This window comes from Orycteropus afer, unplaced genomic scaffold (genome assembly GCF_000298275.1).
Source record: "Orycteropus afer afer isolate SDZICR_OR568_19922 unplaced genomic scaffold, OryAfe1.0 scaffold00067, whole genome shotgun sequence".
NCBI classification, from domain to species: Eukaryota; Metazoa; Chordata; class Mammalia; order Tubulidentata; family Orycteropodidae; genus Orycteropus; species Orycteropus afer.
Genome location: NW_006921654.1, coordinates 10,233,021 through 10,256,699, shown reverse-complemented (window position 1 = coordinate 10,256,699; position 23,679 = coordinate 10,233,021). Strand labels below are relative to the sequence as shown.

Below are 23,679 nucleotides of genomic sequence, written 5' to 3'. Positions count from 1 at the left end.
TCCTCAGGTGCTGACCTGAAGAGATGCTGAAAGGGACACGGTGCAGGGCAGGAGGGGGCTGGTGAGCACCGTGGTGACAGGTGTGCATGAGGGGCCTGCAGGCCACACCGGAGAAGGCCTCCCAGAACAGGGCAAGCCCAGCCCAGAGGAGAGCGGAGCAGGGGGAGGCCCGGCCCTGTAATGGAGCCGGGTGGACACGGAGACCAAATCTCTGCCCCTCAGAAGCTCCAGCCGCCCTGCAGTGAGAGGCCTCACGTGGGAAATGGTGGTGTAAGTGACCACAGAACCGATGGGTGCTGCAGTTTGGGTGGCCAGGGACTTCTTCTAGAAGTGGGGTATAAGCTAGGTCTCGAAGGAGGCAGAGAGAGAGAAGGACAGAGTCATTCCGGACAGAAGGAGCTGTATGAACAAAGGCAGGGAGGAGCCCAGAGAAGAGAACAGCAGCGGGCTATCAGCCAGGTTTTGCAATTCTGGAACGCCGGGGACAGAGAACGTGTCTCTCGCCATGGGCATGAGTTTTTGTTTTTTGTTTTTAATTAGTTTGTTGTCGTTGAGAACATATACAGCAAAATATACATCAATTACCCGTTTCTACGTGTACAATTCCATGGCACTGACTACATTCTTTGAGTCGTACGACCTTTCTCACCCTCCTTTTCAGAATTGTCCCTCTCTCAGTAATATAAATTCTCTGCTCTCTCAGGCTGCCATCTAATCTTGTGAGTTGCTGCTGTCACTATGATCCCTTGTAGATAGGTTTTTTTCCCCTATTTAGTTTTTTTTTAATTTTTATTTTAAGAGCTTGTTTATTACATTCAACGTCACGCATACATTTAGTTTCATTCCCCATTCGCCATGTCCAACCCTAAACCAGTCTCCTCCCCTTCCTACCCTGCAACCCTCTCCTTGTGCCCCTCATAATTATATACTCCTGTTGGTCCTTTGGTGTCCCATGGTCTGTTTCTCTAAGGGATGTATTACCATTGAGTGTGTGGGTGCAGCATCCTGGGTTGAGTGGTCTGTGTGTACATCTTGTTAACTATTGGGCTGAGAGCCCACCCCTGGGGGTGAGTTTTATTCCAGGTGCTGAATGTATTTCAGGGCCACAGTATTGGGTGTCTCACCAGATTTCATCTGACCAGTAATTCTGGTCCTTATTGAATTTTTGGATTTTGTTCCACGTTTTCCCTCCCACTCTATCCAGGATCTCCAGATTTGATCCTTTCCTGAGTGGCTGGCATTGGTAGCCAGGCACCACCCAGTTCTTCTGGTCTCGAGGGCCATCACAGACAGGGGTCAGTGAATAGAGGTATACTCTAGACCAAGGATAGACTCAGCTGAGGCTCATCTTGTATAGGCACCAGTGATACAAAGTACCTGCAGTCCTTACAGAAACAATAGAAGACAGACACAGACTAATTTCTCACAGACACCCAGTCACTATGGGAGAGAGATTCAATAGACCTACTGCCTTAGGACCATAGTACTGGGGTACACCAGACTCAATTGGCACATCAAAATACATAAAAGCATTGCTCTACATCCTACATTGCTGAGTAGCGACTGGGGTCTTAAAGGTTTCAAGCAGCCATCTAGGATGTAGCAAATGGTCTCCTAGCGTTGGAAGTGAAGAAGAACGCAAAAAAACCAAAACAAACAAACAAAAAAAAACCAAGGGCTGTTCTGGTTACCTTGTGTCTCTCTGACACGAGATATACCACAAATGGGATGGCCTTAACAAACAGGAGTTTATTCTTACAATTTGGAGGCTTTAAGTCCAAGTTCAAAGTGCTAAGCTCTAGGGGCTGGGTGAAAGTCGCTCAATCTTGGGGACCAGCTCTGCCTCCTTTAGAAGCAATCAGCCCTAGGACACGATGGTCCTCGAGACCAGAAGAACTGTAGATACTTCTTAAAAGAGCATTAATGCTCAAAGCAGACTTTTTTTTTTTTTTTAAATTAGTTTAGCTAAACTATTATTTGGTTTTGAGAAGACTTTAGGGGATACTGTTGATTTAAGGTATAAAGATTTCTCAGGGCAATAATACTTTCAAGGGTTCATCCAGCCCCCATGGCTCCAAACAGGCTAGAGTCCATGAAAATTTAAAATTCTGTTCTGCATTTCTCCCCCTTTTGATCAGGATTCTTCTATGGAATTGTGGATCGAAATGGTCAGTAATGGTAGCTGAGCGCCATTCAGTTCTTCTGATCTCTTATAGTAAAGGAAGCAGTTGTCCATGGAGGCACCTGGCCACACATTCTATTTCCTCCTATTCCTGACTCCCCTTTTTTCTCTGTTGCTCCAGGCTAAGAGAGACCAACTGCTGAGTCCCGAATAACCACTTTCAAGCATTGAAGACCCCAGGCACTACTCAACGAGCTAGGAGGTAGAACAGAAGCACTAAACACAGTGCTAAGCCAATTACCTGGGATGGTACATGAAACCATGACACTAAACTTTCAAACTAAAGAACCAAATCTCATGAGGTTTTCACTTGATGTAAGCCATGTCAGCAACTCCTCTCTTTTTTGTCATTATAAATACATCTGCCACATGTTGTTTCTGTTGTTGTTATTTGCCATCGAGTCGGCCCTGACTCATAGCGCCAATTCAACTTTTTAAAGATGGACAACTTACTGACAACAATTACAATAATCAGCTGTACAAGCCTACCTTTAATGAGATTTTTCCATCACCGTTAACCCCTGGGCATAAGCTTTTGATGGTTTTTGAGGGGCTCAAGAAAAGACTGTATGAAGCTTGGAGACGCCTGTGCAATGGACTGGGGGGACCCTCGGTCACCCAGGCAGGAGGGAAAGATATCAGTGTACCAACTGTAGGTGTGAGGAGGGTGGTCTAGAGATTAGGGGCTTTTACACGTAACTGGCAGGAAGAACCACTCTAAGTGCTTTCATCCGATCACGGCAGGTACACTGTCCACCTGTTGCATAAGTAATAACATAAGTATTTTAAGGACAGTCATGTCCGGGAGCAGTCTGTGTGGTTCCAACTCAGAGTCAGGAACATTCTTGTAGCTAAAGCTGTTTAAAAACAAACATGCTGCCCTGTAAGACTCTGGCCACTCCTGCCGATGAGTTGTTCAAAGAGGGGCTGGCTAACGTGGCTACAGATCGCACACAGGAACACTCACGGAGCACCTACTGTGTACCAGGCACCATGCACATGGGAGGGGAACAGCGCAGGCCTGGGTCCTGAGCCCACAGCCCAAGCAGCCTGTGAGGTCCCTCGGGCTCTGATCTTCATGACAGATGAGCCAAGGGCCTCCGGCAGAGGCTGGAAGTCAGCTCACAGGCCCCAACTTCCAGAGAGGTGTAATCCTGCCTGGTAAACTCGGTTCTACAGAAACCTGTCCTGGTTTATGAACCAGAAAAACCAGCCAGAGGAGGCCCAGGGATCTGTCAGAGGCAGATGCTCCAAAGAACAGCTGGAGCATTGGTGGTTCAGTGGTAGAATTCTCGCCCGCCATGTGGGAGGCCTGGGTTCGATTCTTGGCCAATGCAGGGCTGTTTTTTCCTGCCTCCCCTTCCTTTTCCTGCAGGTTTCCCACCTAGAGACACTGCTGCAGGAACCAGGCTCCCTGCCACACAGGCCCGCAGCTGCCAAGAGCACCTGTGTGTCTGTGACCACACTCAGTAAGCACATGATCAGCAGCTGGGTCTCCAGTGAACCACTGGCTGTGAATCAGGGTTCCCGCCCTTCACCCCTAAGGAGCCCCTGTTGTGCCCATGAGAACTGTAAAACAGCCAATACCAAAGAAAAAGTGGAATGAGGGGACCCAAATCTCAGATGGCCCAAAGTCACCCTAAGTCTCAATGCCTTTTGCTACTGAGAAGGACAGCTCTGAGCCCCAGCTTCTGCCCAGGCAAATCAATTCCGACACACCGGGACACAGACACACAGCCTTCTTTCTGCTCAGGAGCTCTGCCTCATATGCTGTGAACTGGCACAGACACGAGAAGGCTCAAGGGTGGGGTTAAAGGGAGTTGCTCTACAGTTGCTGTCAGCTGGAGCATTGGTGGTTCAGTGGTAGAATTCTCGCCTGCCACGCGGGAGGCCCGGGTTCGATTCCCGGCCAATGCAGGGCTGCTTTTTGCCCTTTCCTCCAAATTTTGCAGCTGGAGAACTGCTACAGGAGCCAGACGCCCAGCCACACTGGCCCAGGACCACCAAGGGCACTGTGCATTTGGGGCCACACTTAGCACATGAACAGCAGCTGGGGCCAGAGAACCACTGGCTATGAACCAGGGCTCCCGCCCTTCACCCCTTAGGGGCCCCCTGATGTGCCCCTCAACCTTGGCCAGTCTCCAGCAGGAAGCTGAGGTGAAACCTGAGAACTATAAAACTGCCAAACACCAAAGAAAAAAGTACAACAGGAGGACCTAAGCCTTAGTTAGATGACAGGAAGGCACCTTAAATCTCAAAGATTTTTGCTACTGAGAAGGATGTACTTCAACTCTAGCCTCTGTCCAGAGGTCTGAGGGCAAATCAACTCTGACTGACACACACACACACACACACACACACACTCTCTCTCTCTCTCTCTCTCACTGTCTCTTTCATGCTTAGGAGCCCAGCTTTCCGTTCCTGTTACTGTGTTGATGTGGCTACACCAGGGACCAGCCCCATATACAGTGAACTGGCACAAAGGCAGGCTCAGGGCTGGGTTAAAGGGAGTTGCTCCACAGCTGCTAACAGTTGAAGCATTGGTGGTTCAGTGGTAGAATTCTCGCCTGCCACGCGGGAGGCCCGGGTTCGATTCCCGGCCAATGCAGTAACTGACTTTTTCAATCTTGAGACTGAATCTGAGCTTCCACATTGCCTGGACAACCTGCGCTGTGTGCAGTGTGACACTGGAGATGACTGGTTTCTAACTTGAGTCTTTAAATGCTGGTGCTGAAAAACTACTGCTTCCTAAATTCCACAAAGATCCCAAAGGTAATCCCCTGTTATTGAAGAGTCCAGGCCGGGGTGGGGTGAACTGGGGGTGGGGAGTGGCAGTATGTTAAAGGCCCCTGAGAGCGGCTGTGCCTGCCTACCTGGCTGGCAGCCGGCCTGGGGACCTCAGCTGCTGACCGCACTCCCTGGAAGCCAGGACTGGTTTCTGCTCCGTACAAGTTAGAGCAGCACAAGGACCAGGCATCAGCATGTCCCTGAGTGTCAGCAAGGGCTGGGAAGACGTGGCCCCACGGCCGGCCTGGTGCACAGGCAATCTGGAAAGCACCTTGTCCCTGTCTCCTGGCTTCAGGTCACAACATTCACTGAGTATCTGGACAGGGCATGACTCCATGCGTGTGCGTGAGAGCCAGTACCAGGGGCATATTCCCTGCCCTCAGGGCCTCTCAGCCAGGGTGGGGAGGGAAACAAGACAACAAGGACCCAAAATGCTATGGGCAAGGAGGGGCAGGACCAGTATCTTTGAATTGGTCAAGAAGGAACATGGTTGGTGGGGAGGGAATTGGGTGGCTTCTGAGGGTCAGCATTTGACAGGGGTGCTGGGGGATAAGCAGGAGTTTGTTCTGGGCTGTTCAGGAAGGGGCAGCCCAGGCGAAGGGAACAGCATGAGCAAAGGGGATGGGAGGAGAAGTAGGTGACTGGGCTGGAGAAGCCACTCCCAGTCGTGTGGTGCAGGACCCTGAGTGGTCAGCACGCAGCTGGCACGTCACTGCGGTGGCAGTGAGGAGCCATGGAAGGTTTCTGAGCAGCTGAGTGACGCAAACATTAGAAATCTGCAGTGGTGTGTGGTGTAGCTTCACACAGTGCTCAGTGAGCGTGAAGACGACAGGGGCTTAAGGATCGCACGGTGAACAAGTGCAAGAAATGGAGTGTGAGGCTGGGTGGCCTCTGGCAAGAGCAGCAGGATCTCCTGAAGGGAGATGAGAAGGGGGCTGGGTGAGCTCAGTGCGTCCCTCTCTGCAGTCTTCGTGCTACACCAGCTGGAAGGCCTCTCTCACCAGTCCCACCGAGGCTCAATCCAGGCACCCCAGGCCACCACAAAGATGCTGTCCGTCCAAGTTTACAGCCCCAGGAACCCTAGTCTACTGTCTGCACCCCTGCACCGAAGAGCAGACTGTCCTTTACCTCCAGGAAGACATGTGTTCGCCAGACAAACGACGTTTCCTCTGGAGGGGCAACAGTGAGAACAACATCTTGTCAACATCACCAGCCCAGGCGGGCAATGGGCCTGGCCCTGAGTGAACCCTGCCACAGGGAGGAAGAATTGACCCCGAGAACCAAGACCACACTCTTCAGCTACCACTCAGAGTGATCAAAACAGGGCCCGCTGGACCCAGCCAGCCTTACTGCCTGGTCCCCAGCACAACCTCCCACTCCAGCCAGACCTGCCTATTTAGTTCAAACCTACCAGCTGCTTTGTGGGAGAAAGATGCGGCAGTCTGCTTCCCGAAAGATTTGTTGTTGTTAGGTGCCGTCGAATTGTCTCCAACCCACAGTGACCCTATGCACACCAGAATGAAACCCCGTCTAGTCCCACGCCAGCCCCACGATCTGTGCTGTGCTTGAACCCATCACCGCAGCCACTGTGTGAATCCATCTTGTTGAAGGCCTTCCCCTCTTTTGCAGACCCTCCACCTAACCAAGCATGACATCCTTCTCCAGGGAATGGTCCCTTCTGACAACATGAACCAAAGTAGGTGAGACAAAGTCTGGCCCTTCTCGCTTCCAAGGAGTCCATGCTACTTGCAGCATTCCTTGCCAGCACCATGACTGAAAAGCATCATTTTTTTTTCAGTCTTCTTTATCCATTATCCAGCTTTTACATGCATGAATGCATGTGAGAGAGATGATTGAAAATACCATGGCCTGTGTCAGGAGCACCTTGGTCCTCAAGGAGACATCTTTGCTCCTCAGCACTTCAGGTCCTTGCAGAGCACAGTGCCGTATGTCGTCTGATGTCCTGACTGCTGCTTCCATTGGCATCGACTGTGGAACCAAGCAACATGAAGTCTTTGACAACTTCAATCTTTTCTCCATTTATCATGATGCTGTTTATAGGTTGAGTTGTGAAGACTTCTGCTTTCTTTGTACTGAGATGTAATCCATACTGCAGACTGTATTCTTCAATCTTCATCAGCAAGTGCTTCAGGTCATTCTCACTTTCAGCAAGCAAAGTTGTGTTGTCAGCAGGTACCGCAGGTTGTTAATGATTCTTCCTCCAATCCTGATGCCACATTCTTCTTCATATAGTCCAGCTTCTTGGATTATTTGCTCAGCATATAGATTGAATAAGTATGGGGAAACAATACAACCCGGATGGCCTCCCTTCTTGATTTTAAACCAGGCAATGTTCTGTTTGAATGACAGCCTCCTGGTTATGGATAGTTCCTCATGAGTACAATTAAGTGTTCTGGAATTCCCAGTCTTCTCAATGTTATCTACAATTTGTTATGATCCACACAATGAAATGCTTTCGCATAGTCAATAAAGCACAAGTAAACATCTTTCTGGTATTTGCTTTGAGCCATCTGACATCAGCAATGATATTCCTCATTCCATGTCCTCTTCTGAATCCAGCTTGCATTTCTAGAAGTTCTCTGTCAATATACCACTGCAACCTAAAGATTTATAGCCCTGGAAACCCTACGGGTACCATTCTACTCTGACCTATAGAATCACAATAAGTTGGAACAGGAATTGACTCAATAGCAGTGGGTTTGGTTTGAAGCTCTTATAATTCAAGCTGTGCTAACTAACTGGTTATCTGATTCACAGCAACAAAGGGCACCATCACCAGGATCCCAAAATTAGAAAGGTCAAGGTCAGGAGAAGCATGGCTGGTGGCTGCGAAGTCGCGGACGCCAGGACGTGAGCATCAGTGAGCCAGAGAGGGGCTGGAAGGGTGCCCTGACTCCGTCTAGATGCTCCCTAAATCGAAATGCCCACCAACCAGGCTATAGCTCGGCCTCTTACTTCAGGGAGAAGTGCAGACAGAGACAATGTAGCCACAAGGGAGGCAGAGGAAGTGAAGTTTGAACTGAGGCCCCAGCGCCCTCAGTTCCAGGCCTCGCCTCTCTTCAAAGGACCTTGCCGTCTCTGCTTTCATCCCAGGCTGGGAGCCGCAGGCGGGGGATCTGAAGCTGAACCAGTTTTGAAGTTAGTATCTGGCCCAGAAACTCTCACGTTCACAAATGCCTGGGGGCCTCCACTGATGTAAAGGTCAGCGGCTTTACTGTTCTGTCAACCAGGAATCTGCTTCTGCCAGGTTCCCTTCAAAGTGTTGGGACTCTGCTTGGCAGAGCCCCCGCTAGAGGCGGCCCAGAGCCTCCATTCTCAACTGGTCAGGGGCTGCAGGACGGCCACCCAAACCCAGTGCCGTGGAGTTGACGCTGACTCACAGAGACTCTGCAGGACTGGGTAGAAATGCCCTACAGGGTTTCAAGCCATGAATCTTTAGGGAAGCAGACTGCTACATCTTTCTCCCAAAGAGCAGCTGGTGGGTTCAAACATCCTGCTTAGCAGCTGAGTTCTTCACCACCGAGCCACCAGGGCTCCCTGCAGGATGGTAGAAGCACCCATTCCCTAGAAGGCATAAACGCTCTCAGAAAGCTGGCAAACTGCAAAGACCACCGTGGCAACCATCCCTCCCCTGACCAGAAACGCAGTTGCACGCAGGGTAGGATCCATTTGGAATCATCATCAGCCAAAAGGGAACCTGGGGCCACTGCATCACAGCCACAGCCCAGTGCTGGACCCTGAGGCCTCTAACAATAGCACGTGACCACTGCAGGTGCAGGGGCCGGTGAGCCGACCGTCTGCTAAGCGCTCGCTCTGTACCAAGTATTCCAGGGCTTGGTTAATCCTCAGAGCAACCTTCTCCGGTAGATATTTTTATGCCCATCTTCCAGGTTTGAAACAGAGGCATGGAGGAATCAACTCACGTTCCTGAGGTCAGAGGATCCAGACCCCGACACCTACAAAGCTCACGCACCTTCGACCGGATTACAGTTCCTCTTCCATTTTCTGGACACACCTAGTACAGAGGGCAAACCACTGGGCAGACCTGAGGCCCCCAAAGGCGATGTGGCTCTCTCCACACTTGTCCCTGGCTGCTCAGTGTCCAGACGTCCGGAAGCCGTGCTCTCCTGCACGCAGGGAGCACAGACGAGGTGTGGCCAGGACGCTGTAAGAGGAGCTCCACAGCCGGCCTTTTTGTCCTATAAACACAGGACACAGGCAACTGTCTCCCGAGCGCTTAAACGAGGTGCTGGCAACGTGCTGGGTGCTTTACCTGCGTTTCTAACTGGAACTTGAAAACGTGCCACTGAATAAAGCGGTACCCTCATCTTACAGACCGCAAATCTATAAAGACAGAAAGAATGGCTGCCTCAGGGCTGAAGAGGAGCTCTAGTGGCACGGCGGTTAGAGCATTCACCCGCTAACAAAAAGGTCGACGGTTTGAACCCACCAGCTGCTCCGTGGGAGATAGATGAGGCAGTTGGCTTCTGTAAAGATTGACAGCCTTGGAAACCCTGTGGGGCAGCAGTTCTGCTCTCTGGCTCTGAGGCGGAATCCACCTGACGACAGTGGGTTTGGTTTGGGGCTGAAGCCCTAGGGGGCAGTTCTACTCTGCAACACATGGGTCTCTATGAGTCAGAACTAACTCTGGCAAGAGGCTCAGAGAAGTTAAGAAACCTCCCCGAGGTCACACAGCTTGTAGGTGGGAGGTCTAGAAAACAAATCTAGTTCTTTTCTGACCCCAAGGTCTGAAACCTAAACTGCTAGGTTACACTATCCCCCTGCCCAGTGCTCAGAGCTGCCATCGGCTAACTGTCCACAGGCCCTTCCCATTTATTGTGTCACTTAAATACAACAACCCTATGAAATGGTCTCTCATCTTCAGTTCACAGAGAAGGCTTGGTGTCCCAGTGTCTGAGCCAGCAGGTGGCAGAGGGTTTAGCCACTGCACTCAGGCACCCACGTATAGAGGTCAAATCCTCAGTCGTGGGGTAGGGTTAATCATCACAGTGACTTCATTTTAGAGAATTAGACTGGATAACGCATGCAATGTGCTCTGCACTGCACATGCTCAGATCACACTGGTCGAGCAAGTCAGAATCAGGAAGACGAACTGGGATTTTACCAACGCCACACCAGACTGTTCATCCGACAAATGTTTACTGAGCACCTGCTACACTCCTGGCTCCCAGACGGACATCAAGATTACTCCACAGGTGAACACTTACTCCTGTGCTGCAAACTGCTCAACAAGGATTTGCTGCCCTGCCCCCCTTCCCCCGTGGCAAGCCCCGTTCCCAAGCCCAGTTCTCCACGTGGCTGCGTGCGCACCACATCCAGACAGCAAGCTCCCAAGATGAAGCTGGGCAACATCACCATCTGCGTCGCTGAGTGACTACTTTGGTTTCTATGGGCCACCTTGGCTCTAATAATTGAATTGGAAAGCAGAACAGTTGCCTCTGAGAAGGGGTCAAAGACCTTCTGAAACGGCCTAAGAGCTAACTGACAAAACATACCCACAGCTTCCCGCTGGATGGAGTCTGAGGGAAGACCATGAGGGAGAAACAAGAGTCAGCCACACAGCAACAGGGCGGCCCTGATGCAGGTGGTAACAATGTGACCACTTCAGGAGTGTTGATCTCAAAACATTCATCCATTTTTTTTCTTTTAAATGAAAATTTACATACCATAAATTAACCCTTTCAACATGCACAATTCGTGGTTTTTAGAACATTCACAAAGTTGTGCAACCATCACCACAATAAATCTTAGGACATTTCATCAGCTGAAAGGAACCTGTACCCACCAGAAGTCAGTTCCCATTTCCCCCAATCTCCACTCCCCAGCCTTAAACCAGTTGTCATAGAGTTGACTCTGACTCATAGAGACCCCATACGTTAAACTGTTCCACTGGGTTTGCACTCAAGGCCACCATCAGTCTGTTGCCCTACATTTGGTCTCATCTTTCCTATGGCCAAGAGTACCAAGTGTCTACTACCCGGTAAGGGGTTCCCACTCCCCTCCTTCACAGCCCTGGTAACCATCAAAGAACTCCGCTGTATGTGTGTATATTCACTCTTGAGTTTTTATAATAGTGGGATCATATAGTATTTGTCGTTTAGTGATGGTTTTATTTCACCCAGTAGAATGTCCACGTTAAAAGATGTTTTGTACACTCATGATTCTTTATATGTGTGTAGTATTCCACTGTATGTATGTATCACAGTTTATCCATCCATCCATCGACTGGCATTTAGGCTATTCCCATCTTTTTGCTGCTGTGAATAATGCAGCAAAGAACGTAGTTGTGCAAATGTCTATTTGTGTCACTACTTTCGCATCTCTAGGACACACACCTAGGTAGAACTCCTGGGTCACTGGGGTTCCTATTTTATTCTCTATGTATCCTTTTCCACAAGGGAGGCCATTCATTGCTGTAGGGAAAGCCTTTTAAGACAGATAAACCCAAGTCCCTGGGTGGTGCAAATGGTAGTGTACTCGGCTGCTAACCACAAGGGTGGACATTCAAGTTCACCCTGAGGCACCTCAGAAGAAGCCCAGTGATCCCCTTCTGAAAAATCAGCCTCCGAGAACCCTACGGAGTCGCGAGAACCCCACGGAGCCTCCGAGAACCCTACAGAGCCGCAAAAACCCTATGGAGTCGCGAGAACCCCACGGAGCCTCCGAGAACCCTATGGAGCCGCGAGAACCTTACGGAGCCGCCGAGAACCCTACGGAGCCCAGCTCTACTCTAATACCCACGGGGCTGCCAGGAGTCAGAACTGACTCAACACCAGCCGGTGATGGCGGTGGTCTGGCTATGACACCGGGGTGAGCTTACAGTCAGCCCTCCGTCTAGCTGTTAACACCCAGGATGAGCTTACAGTCAGCCCTGATGATAGTGGTCTGGCTGTGACACCCAGCGTGAGATTACAGTCAGCCCTGATGGTGGTGGTTTGAATCCACAGGTTCTGCATTTGTGGATCTGATAAACAGCTGGATCAAAATACTGGGGGATGGGGTGGGGTGTGTGTGCACAATTAAGCAGTCAAAGTAATCCCTCAAAGGCTAAGAGGGAGCATCAAGTACTATTTGCACAGTATCTACACTGGATTAGGGATATAAGTAACCTGGAGTTGATTTAAAGTATATGGGAGGATGTGTATAGGTTATATCAAATTCTACATGACTGTATATAAGGGACTTGCTGCCTGTGGGTGCCCTGGAACCAATCCTCTGCAGGTACCAGGGGACGACTGGACTTAACCTCCAGGGGCCTGTTCTCTGTGGAATGTGGATAACACTACCTTACTCACAGGAGAGCTGTACGAGGTGAACAAGACTGAGGGGCGTACAGTGGGCTAAATGAAGGCAAACTTCTCTATCCTCCTCCTGGAAGTGGGCAGAGGGGCGTTCCCACACGTGCCCTCCCAGGTTTCACTGTGAGCATCTAGCAGGGGCTTTTAGGGAAATTCTCAGAGCACACCCAACATCTCTCTGCGTCACTCCCTTCCCCTCCCTATGAATCCAGCTGGGGAATGAGACTGCACTAGGAGAGGCTGAGACCATCTCCCCCTTGGAAAACACGAACCAAACTCTTCTCAAACTCTGCCTTCTGAACGTGTGCTTCATTCTGCAGACCTTTCCTTGAAGCAGTCCCTAACAAAATCTTACTGGAACTGTGGGCCCAGGCTGACGAAGCAGCTGTGGGCCTACGACTTGGTCTGGGCAGGCGAAGGGCAAAGCTGGTGGGCAGCTGTTCCCTCAGCCTTCCACTGACGCCCTGCTTCCCATCTGGGAAGCCCTTGAGGGCGTGAAGAAAAAGAAAGCATGAGTCCACCTTCAGCAAGGTCACAGTCTAAGGGGGCACAGATTCAGAAACAGTGACAATAGAGAGGTGTCAATTTTTCACAAATTACTGCAAACTTCTGGCTTAAGACAACACAAACTTACTACCTTACTGGAGGCCAGAAGTCCAAAAGGGGTCTCCCTGGGCTACAACCAGGGTGTCAGCAGGCTGTGTTCCTTTCTGGGGACTCCAGGGAAAAATCCACTTTCCTATGATCTTCTAGAAGCTGCCCACATTCCTTGGCTCGTGGCACTCTTCCATCTTCAAAGCCTGCGATGGCCAACCAGGTCTTTCTCACACGGCATCACTGTGACATTGACTTTTCTGCCTCCCCCTGCACATGGAAGGACCCCTGTGAGTACCGTGGGTCCATCTGCACACAATACTCTCCCTACTTTCAGATCAGGTGATTAGCAGCCTGTGATGGTTATGTCTGTGTGTCAACTCGGCTGGGCCTGGTTGAGTGGCTGGGCAGCTGGTGGTAGTATTCCCCATGATAAGACTGGCAATCAACTCATGGTGGGATCTACCACAAGCAGCTGAGTAGCTGCCTTTGGGATGTGGTCTGCTTCCTGTATATAAGGAGAAGCCTTGGGAATGGTCTCTAGCCTATGGCACGCCTGGACTCTGCATGTAGCCGGGTCATTGCTCAGCAGCCTGCTATGCTCTGCTGACCTTGAGACTTAAATGGCCTTAAGTTAATGTCCTGCCTTGTGGTTTGGTAACATTGGGACTGTGCCTTTTGACTTGTCAACCTTGGGGCGTCTCAGCCTTAGTAGCCAGCAGCTGTCTGAGTGAAGAAACGCCTCTAGCTCCAGTGGGCCAGGAACAGGAGGCAGAGCTGGTCCCCCAAGTTGAGGGGCTTTTACCCAGCCCCTAGAGCCTGGCACTTTGAACTTGGACTTAAACCCTCCAAATTTTAAGAATAAACTCCTGTTTGTTAAGGCCATCCCATTTGTGGTATACTCCTGTCAGAGTGGTACTAGGTAACCAGAACACAGCTTAACCTTCTCTGCTCCCTTAATTCCCCACTGTCATGTAACATACCAGTCACCGGCTCTGGGGATGAGGCCATGGGCATCTCTGTAAAGTCATTATCTTGCCTACCAGAAGAGTAATAACAACAATATTTATAATTACTTAGTATAATTACAATTATACAGTGTTCACCACGTGCTCGTATGACACGAAGCATTTTCCAACATTAGCTCAGATAATCCAGCAGCCCAGTGGGTGCTAGTATCGTGCCCATATTGTGGATGTGCAAAGTGAGGTAAAGAGGTTAACCAGCTGGTTCAGAATCATCCAGACCCTACATGGGAGCTTGAACACAGGCTGTCTGGCTCCAGACCCAGCTCTTAGCCACTCGTCTACACTGCCTCTTAAGCAACAGTGACACCCAGAGGGGCCCAGTCACTCATCGCAGAACAGTCTGAGCCCGCCACTCGGGAGCACACGGGCTGACTCACGAACACCATGCAGATGCTGTTTTTGTTGACTGTGGCTGAGGCCATTCTGACTCATGGTGGCCTCACAAAGTTTCCAAGGCTGCAATCTTTACGGAAGCAGACTGCCAGGTTTTTCTCCTGTGAAGCAGCTGGTGGGTTCAAAACATTGATCTTTCGGTTAATGGCTAAGTGCTTAACCGTTGCACCAGCAGAGCTCCTTACTATACAGACAAACTGCAGGGTCTGCTTGTCCTCTGGGCTGTCTGCAGTCCATGTGAGAAGGCTGTAATGTGTGCTGTGGTTGTGGGCCACCCTGACCACGCCCCAGGGACAATACACTTGAGCCTCTGGGCACTGTGTGTGTCCTGCACACACAGAAAGTGCCTGCGACACGCCAGCGGCTGGTACAGCACAGGTAAGTCAGCTGGTCCTTGCCCCTTAGCCATGCAGGAAACATACTCTGCGGAATACGTCAAACTGAGCATCCCTGACTCTAAACACGCTGCAGAGGCTGGACACCGACCTGGGGGTCTTCTAGGCCAGTGCTTCTCAGACTTTCACATGCATGCAAATCACTAGGAGATCCTGTTGAAATGGAGATTCTAATCCCATAGATCTGGGCTGGGGCTGAGGACCTCTGCAGGTACAGCAGTTAAGGCATTTGGCTGCTAACCAAAAGGTCAGCGGTTCGAACCCACCCAGCCGCTCCATGGGAGAAAGCTGAGGCAGTCTGCTTCTGTAAAGAATTACAGCCTCGGAGACCCTATGGGGCAGCTTTACTCTGTCCTCCAGGGTTGCTGTGAGTCGGAGTTGAGTGCATGGCAGTAGATGGGGACAGGCCTGGGAGTATCTTTCTAACAAGCTCCCAGATGATGGGAGCTGTCCAACAGTATTTGTGGACCGTACTTTGAGTAGTGAGGTCCGTAGACTGCAGTGTTATTTTTCCACCAAAACTGCATGGTCATTCATTCACCCAACCAAAAAAAAAAAAAAACTCACTGCCATTGAGTGGGATCCAACCCATAGCGACCCCACTTTCAAATGGCACCAGTGCACTAAGTGCTGAGGACCAATAAAGCAGCATCTTTGCTCTTAGGGGGTTCACAGTGCAGTGAGGGCCTTGGGGAGCTTCTCTGAATTCCGCAAATCAAGGGCAATGAGAAATACAAAACGAACCTCATTAAAGACAATAACTCATGGAACAGCCTGCAGAGCAGGAGCTGACACCAGAAGTGACAACAATGCCGAGAGGACTCAACAAGTGACACAAACTACAATAAAACCATATGCTCCTGAGCAGCGGAGCGGGTGATGGACAAAACGGTGCCAGCATAGCTTCCCAACCAGTAAAACCTATGGATGTGGCGCTATGTGTGTAAGCTGTCTCTGGGTCCCCTACACAGCATGGCAATACGCATCATCATCGATGGCTGGCATCAGCACAGGCCAAGATCTAAGCAAGAAGCAGTGCAAAAAAGGGAGCCATCAAGAAGTGGTGCCCAAGGAGCAAAGCGAGGTGGTTTTGCACATACTGACAGTTAGAGCTGAAAGGGTGGGAACTTCAGAGATCCTCTTAGTAAAGTCCAAACCCTTCAATTTAGGAGTAAACTAAAAGCCCCAGCAGTTAAAGCAGTGGTTTGGTTGTCACAACTGAGGGGAGTGCTACTGGCATCTCGTGGGAAGTGGCCAGGGATCCTGCTAAAATTCCCACGATGCACAGGACAGCCCATCACAATAAAGAACTATTTCCATCTGCCAATATGTCCCAAATGTCAACAGTGCTAAGGTTAAGAAACAATGAGTTAATTTGTCCAAGGTCAAAATACCACAACATGGATGAGATTAGCGCTGCCCAACACTATTTTCTATAATGATGGACATGTTCTAACATCTGATCTGTACACAGACCAAGAGGCAGTTATTCAAACAGAACAAGGGACTACTACATGGCTCAAAATTGGAAAGTGTGCAGCAGAGTTGCATCTTTTCACCTCACTTACTCAACCGAACATTCTCTGAAGGAGAATATGGCACCAGGATTGGAGGAAGAGTCATTAACCTGTGATAGGTGGATGACACAGCCTTGCTTGCTCAAAGTGAAGACAACTTGAAGCACTTACTGATGTAGGTACAGATTATACCAGAACATAAAGAAAACTAAAATACTCACAACCAGGCAGATAAACAACATCCTGATAAAAGGAGAGGAAACTGAAGCTGTCAGTGACTTCCTTCCATGCAGATCAACAATCAACGTCTGTGGAAGGAGCATTAAGAAATCTGCTTCAAAAGATCTCTTCAAAGTTCTAAAAACTAAGGATGTCACTCTGATGACCAAGGTGTATCTGATGCAAGTCATGGTCTTTTTAATCTCCTCATACACATGCAAAAATTGGATAAAGAAAAACGAAGACAGAAGAAGTGATGCATTTGAACTGTTGGGTTGGCAAAGGAATGAGTAGATCAGTTTTAGAAGAAATGCAACCAGAATGCTCCTTGGAAGCAGATGGTGAGACTTCATGGTGAGGCTTCAACTCGTTTACTGTGGATATGTCACCAGGAAAGAGCAATTGCTGGAAAAAGCCATTATGTTTGGTAAAGTAGACAGTCAGCAAAAATGAGGGAAACACAGCCAGCACCCAGAGGGAGTAAGCAGTCGGACCTGTGGGCTCAAGACCATAGTCGCAGGGGACATCAAGCTCAACTGGAATAACATAATACACAAAAACACTGTTCTACATCCTACTTTGGCGAGTAGCGACTGTGATCTTAAAAGCTTGCAAGTGGCCATCTAGACGCAACGATGGGTCTGTCCTTGTCCAGAGCAAAGAAGAATGAAGAAAACCAAAGTTTCATGGAAACAATTAGTCCAAGTGACCGGTACAACCATGTGATCCTCAGCCTATTCGACTATGAGACCAGAAGAACTAGATAGTACCCAGCTACCACTATCAACCGCTTGGAGGGGGATCTAGGTAGGAGATCCTGGATAGAGTGGGAGAACAATGTGGAACAAAACTCAAAGTCATTAAAAAAAAAAAAAGGGGACCAGGTTTGCTGGTCTGATAGAGCCTGATGGAACCCCTGAGACTATGGACCCTAGCTGCCCTTCAGGTCTGGAACTGAAGCCCAGTCCTGTGGCTTCCAGGTGAACATTTACATTAGAGAGATACACTCCTCAGAGAGAACAATCATGGAAGAATAGAAGGGCTTTGTATTCACAGGGAGACAGCTCAGAGGGCAGGAGTGCATGGGAGGGAAGGACACAGGGAAGCAGTAACTTTGGGGAGGAAGTGGGAGGGGAGCTGTTGCATTTTGGGAAATTACAGTCAGTGTCATGAGACAAAGTGTATATGAGTAGCTGTATGGAAAGTGAATTTGCTAACTTGCACCCAAATCACAATTAAAAAAATAAAGGAAGAAAATGAGGGAAACCCTCAATGGCATGGAATGGCATAACAGCCACAACAATGGACCGCACACCAAGGATCAAGAAGACGGGGCAGCCCAGGCACTGTTTCTTTCTGTTACACACAAGTCTGCCATGAGCTGGAGCCAACTTGATGGTAATGAACAACAACATCCACACAAGGCTACTGCACACCCGAGATGGGGCTCATGGGACTGAGGAACTGAATTTTAAAATCTTATCTACCCTTTAATAGCTTAAAGTCAAATACCCACACATAGTCAGTGGCAACTCTACTGGATAGGGTGGAACTAGAAGCCATATGTTCTGGTTCCCTAGTGCCACTCTGACAAGAAATATACCACAAATGGGATGGCTTTAACAAACAGGAGTTTATTCCTACAATTTGGAGGCTTTAAGTCCAAGTTCAAAGTGCCAGGCTCTAGGGGCTGGATGAAAGCCCCTCAATCTTGGGCTTCAGCTCTGCCTCCTGCTCCCAGCCCACTGGAGCCAGAGGCGCTTCTTCACTCAGACAGCTGCTGGCTGCCGAGGCTGAGAAGCCCCAAGGCTGACAAGTCAAAAGGCACAGTCCTGATGTTACCAAACCACATGGCAGGCCATTAACTTAGTCCATTGTAAGTTCCATGGTTGGCAAAGGATACCAGGCTGCTGAGCAATGACGCAGCTACATGCAGGGTCAAAGCGTGCCATAGGCTAGAGACCATTCCCAAAGCTTCTCCTTAAATACAGGAAGCAGACCACATACCCAAAGGCAGCTACTCAGCTGCTCACAGTAGATTCCACCATGGAGCTGATTACCAGTCTCATCATAGGGAATACTACATCCCGCTGCCCAGCCACTCAACCAGGCCCAGCCAAGCTGACATACAAACATAACCATCACACCATATACCCCGGCTCTTCCAGCTACACAGCCTGCTTCCTCTGCTCTTCTGGAAGAATGGAATTCACTGACACATCTGACTTTATCACTAACATTTCGCTGGCAAAAAAATACCCGAGTAAAATAACAAGAACTATAATAAAATCCCCATACATCATTCCCTGTTAAACACCCTGTTTTGTACACTGGGAAATAAAGTAAATTGTCAAATAATGGTAATACATATATGGAATACAGTTGCAGAAATAACAAAAGTCAGCTTATTCCTACTTTCACTTCTAGGGAAAGGTGATGTGACCAAAAATAAAACCACCTTCTGAGTCTTGAGATCGTGAAGTTTTGGAATGACTTCTCTACTTGGTCATGGAAGAATCCCTTTTCGATTCTCAGAATTGGGTAAGAAACCAGGCAGGTCTACATTCCTAATAAATTCTCACGCGTCTGCTATCTCCGATTTCACAGAGGCCGCTCTGAGATTTGCTAGTTTTGATGGGAGACCACTACGTGCCAGGCACTGTACTAACGAAAGACTACACACACACACACACACACACACACACACACACACACACGTTAAGGCACTTCAGTGCCACAGCAGCCCTTTGGGAACTAGATTAAAGAACTTTACCCAAATCAGTCACAGAATCAGTCAGAAGCAAAGCTGGGACTCGAATTCCGATGTGACTTAAACCTACTCTTAAGCACCATGCTAAATGCCTGAAACCTGGAAAGCGTGAGGCGTCCCGCAGGCAGCAAAGCAGGGCGCGGGCTGCACAGCCAGGGCGGAGTCCCAACCCCGCTCCCCTTGCATGGCCCGGGGTACCGGTGGCTCTTACTTCTCTATCTCCAGCGCTGCCACCTTCCGCTTTTCGTACAGCTTGTCATTGAGGGCGCGCACGATGTTGGGCGTGAGTGGCGCGAAGTCCTTCTCCGGGTTCATTGTAGCAGATCGAGGCGTGCCCCGGAGCCCCGCGACTCCTCAGCCCGCGGACGCCCGGGCAGCGTCTTGGCCAGTGGAGTCTGCGGCTCCGCGATGCCCCCGGCACCGGCTCATGGGCCACGCCGCCCACGGCGCCCTGCTTAGCTCTGCTGTCGCGCGCCGCTTCAGAACCCGAGTCCCAACTCCGCCCCTGCACACCTGCTCCAGGCTGCCTCAAGGCTCACGCAACCTGCTCCCGCCCGGGGCCAGCCGTGCTCATGGGGCAGCAGCCATGTTACTCGTATCACATGATTCCGCAGCTGCTTCCGCCTTCCGCTGCGAGGATCCGCCCCTCTCCGGCCACGCCCCTCACGCCGGCCGCAGGTGTGTTGGTCACGCCCCTGGAAGGCTCCACCCCTCCTCTCACACTCCCTCTTTCTGCCGGGGTAGCGTGGGTGCGACGTGAGACGCGCTTATCGGCCTGCAGCACGCTTTGCGGTCGGGAATGAGGCTTATATAGATGTTTAGGAGACAAATGCTCTACGCACTTCATTGTTTTAAGGTAGGGAACGAAACATTGCCCGGTCCTGCGCCATCTTCACAGTCCTTGCTATACCTGACCCCATCGTTGCAGCCGGTGTGTCAATCCATCTTGTTGAGGACTTTCCCCTTTTCGCTTACCAAGCACTATATATCCTTCTCCAGGGAATGGTCCCTTCTGACAACATGACCAAAGCAGGTGAGACAAAGTCGAAGGCACGACTCTATGCACTTAGTATTTTGTATCCAATACATACTGAATTCGTTCATTCTTTCATTACTAGTTGCCCCGCAAGTAATGCATGCGTCAGTGTTCCCAGAGTGGCCTAACACCATCATGATTTTCGCCTCGTCTTAGCCACTTGTACTGTAATTTAACCTCTCTGAAATCAACACTTGCTTTTTTTAAAAAATGTTCAATTCTTGCTTTAGCCTTGCTTCTGACATAAAATCATGGGTTTAAGAGCTAGTTAACGTTTTTATGACATTAAATTCTCAATTACAAATGACGTTACCACCTAAAACCCTAGGTACAAACAGTGGCTGTCGCTGGTCGGGAGGAGTCAAAGTTCAGCCTGCATCCCTGGTTGAAGGCAGATAAGTAAATATGATAAACTCAGTTCCTTAAGAACTGAATAGAATGAGAAAGCTCAACTCTCACCACCAACCTGGTTAAGACAGATAGGGCCTCCATGGGAGGCAGATAAGTAAACATGGTAACTCAGTTCCTTAAGAACTGAATGGAATGAAACGTCAATTTACACATTGTCTCCATGTTATCCCCTAGAAACAGGTGATAAGTATGTTAATATGTTTCAAAAGACAACTTGAAAATTAACCTTGGCCCATGGACATGCAAAACAGTGAGACAAACAGGAACAAAGTTGCTGGGAACTGACATTCTCCCCTCTGCCTAAGCCTGGACCAGCTGATGACAGGAAGCTGGTGTAATTCATCTGCTGTGCAAGCGCACTGTATTAAAAATCGACTGTCCCTTTAAACTGAGGCAACAGAAGCCTCAGCCAATTCCCAGTTAATTCATGCCCAATTTCCTGAAGTTTTTATGTATAACCTCCCCCTCCTGAAGCTTACAGAACTGTATCCTGACCTGGATTCAGGGAGTCAGATTTGGGTACCGGCCCCTGTCTCCTTGCATTGCCTCTTTGCAAAAATGTTTTTTCCTCTTAATCACTCGGTATGTAAACTGTTTTGGCCTGACTGCGTGCCGGGCAGGGACCCACGTTTGGTCCTACTTCATCACTGTTCCATCTGGGAATCGGACTGACCATGCTCTGACACCTAGGAGAGCTGGCTGACAGAGGGAGAAGCCCCAAATCTAGTGCAGGTCTCCACGTGGATCCACCACAGAGCCTCCCCTCCAGAGTGTGTTAGTGGAATAGAAACTGAAACTCTGTGGTAAAATTTTAAAAAGCAAGTTGTGAACACAGTGTGCCTGAACATACAGTGTCCTAGTTACCTGGTGCTGTCCTAACACTAAGTATCACACATGGGTAGCTCTGAAGAATAGGAATTTATTTTCTCACAGTTCTGGAGGTAGAGTCCAAATCAGGGTCTTTCCCATGTTGGTGTTTTTTTCTGTGGGCCACCTCCACTGTGGTCGAAACCTTTTCCAAGCCCTTGTCTACTCGGGAAGGGTACAATAAAGAACTCTGCTGCAGAGCCCTGTTGCATGTTGTAGATTGAATTGTGTTCCCCTAAAATAAGTATTGAAATCCTGGCCTGCACCTGTGGATGTGACCATCTGGAAACAGTAGTTTTCTCTTATTATATTAATGAGGGCATTCCTCACTCTGAGGCTAGCTGGATGACACTGATTTCAGCCTGTTAAAATCCACAGCCAAGGACCCAGCTCAACCCATTTCACAGTCCTGACCCACGGGAACTGTGAGACAATAAATGTATGTTGATTTCTGTCACATAGCCATAGAAAAACTAAAACACAGGCTAACTCAGAATTTAGAGAGCCTTGGTGGCGCAGTGCTTAAAAGCGCTCAGCTGCTAACAGAAAGGTCAGTAGTCAGAGAGGTATGGCAGTTTAATTCAATAAAGATTTACACAGCCTTGGAAACCCTATGGGACCGTTCTACTCTGCCCTTTAGGATCATGTTGAGTCACGGCAATGTGTTTGTTTTTTTGTAACCCCAAACTCAGTAAGTCATGGAGGAATTTTATCTAGAAAAATTGTTGAAAAATACGTTTTCCTTTACCTGTGGGTTTTTCACAGCTGTTCAAACCTTTGCCAACACAATCCAGTGAATGAAGGTGAGTCTGCCAACAAGCTGAAAACTGCCCCCAACATAGATTCACCTCCTAAGAAATGTATTGCTTAATAGTTTCCTCCTCTTGGTACCAAGTAGAACTGCCAAGGATGTTTCCAAGTGTTTTGATGGGAGACCAAGGGTTTGGGTGATGGGGTTTTGGGGATGGTGATGCAAAAGTATGAAAAACGGTCAACCAACACAATGATTTAGGTCAATTTCTCCGATGTGTATTCATTTCCATTGCACCTGTAATAGTATAGACGGAATTTGTGGGAAAGGAATATGTGTTCTAACTTCATAACCTGAGCTCTATATTCATCCTGTTCAATTTAAACATTGCCTTATTCTACTACTTGTAGCCATAATTACCTAAGAATCCTGCCCCTGCAACCACATTCCTAAGATCCTGAAACTAAGGAAGGGACACTGCAAAAGAAATAACACAAATATGAATATAGCCTTAGATGGCATTTCCTGGTAACAGGCCATTCTTGAGACGTCTTCCAGCCCACTACCCGTGGTCAGCGTTAACTAGTGTTGGAGCCTATGCACTCCCGCCCTCCTTCACCGCCGTATGAACTAAGATGGCTGATCCAAGATGAGACCGAGACTCAACCAAGCACAGACAGCAGAATGTGCCTACGCAGAAGTTGCAGCATCCATGTTGGAACACACAGACGCCATCTTACAGACACACTGTGCCTGCACCTAGCCTGGAGAAAGTGGAGGTCTATCTTAGGAGTTTATCACAGCCTTGTTCCCCTTCCCAACTTTTGCAAAAGGGTCAGGATTTTATGAATACCTGCCTGCGTAAGGTCTTTTGAAATCACGCACCCCACAGCCTTAAAAAGTAATATAAAAACCCCTAGACTGTAAGGCCCTGTGTGTCTCCACCTTGCAAGGTTACTATCCTCTTACTAAATTTCTCTCTGAGCTACTTTCTAGTCATAGCTGACTTTCTAGTTATTATTCTAGAACTCGGCCTGCGGCAGACCCATAACTAATATATCTCACCTGTTTCTTTTGTTTCTTGGTTTGGCTTTTGAAATGAACTGAATTTTCCAATAGCCATTAATATAATAAAGTTTTTAATAATTGAAAAAGTAAAGACAGGTTTTTACCAGAAGGAACTCTTTTCTCCTGAAATGACATTCTAGATTAGGTTGCTAAGAAACCAGTTTTTTACTAAAGGCCCAGACCAATGCTTCGTCCTGCCTTTAGATCAGAAGCTCCTCCCTCTCCTGCTGGTGGGCTCTAGGCAGAGGGAGGAGGGAGTAAGGACGGGGGGATCTTCAGCCACAAGTGTGTGTCTCAGAAACAAATCCACTCCAGGACCAG

General features: G+C 49.0%; 1 protein-coding gene and 3 non-coding genes across 4 annotated transcripts in view; 3 read left to right on the top strand and 1 right to left on the bottom strand.

The window, feature by feature from the left end:
• The window catches only part of VAC14 (VAC14 component of PIKFYVE complex), a 110,993-nt gene extending 91,453 nt beyond the window's left edge, over nt 1–19,540 (bottom strand). Inside the window, exon 1 of the mRNA XM_007940342.1 lies at nt 19,437–19,540. Coding sequence (XP_007938533.1) covers nt 19,437–19,540 — 104 coding nt within the window. The remainder of the gene's footprint in view (nt 1–19,436) is intronic.
• On the top strand, nt 3,449–3,519 carry TRNAG-GCC. The gene has a single exon. It is a non-coding gene; the product is annotated as a tRNA-Gly (tRNA).
• Nucleotides 4,029–4,099, top strand: TRNAG-GCC. Its single transcript has one exon. It is a non-coding gene; the product is annotated as a tRNA-Gly (tRNA).
• TRNAG-GCC lies at nt 4,720–4,790 on the top strand. Its single transcript has one exon. It is a non-coding gene; the product is annotated as a tRNA-Gly (tRNA).
• Nucleotides 19,541–23,679: the final 4,139 nt, after the last annotated feature.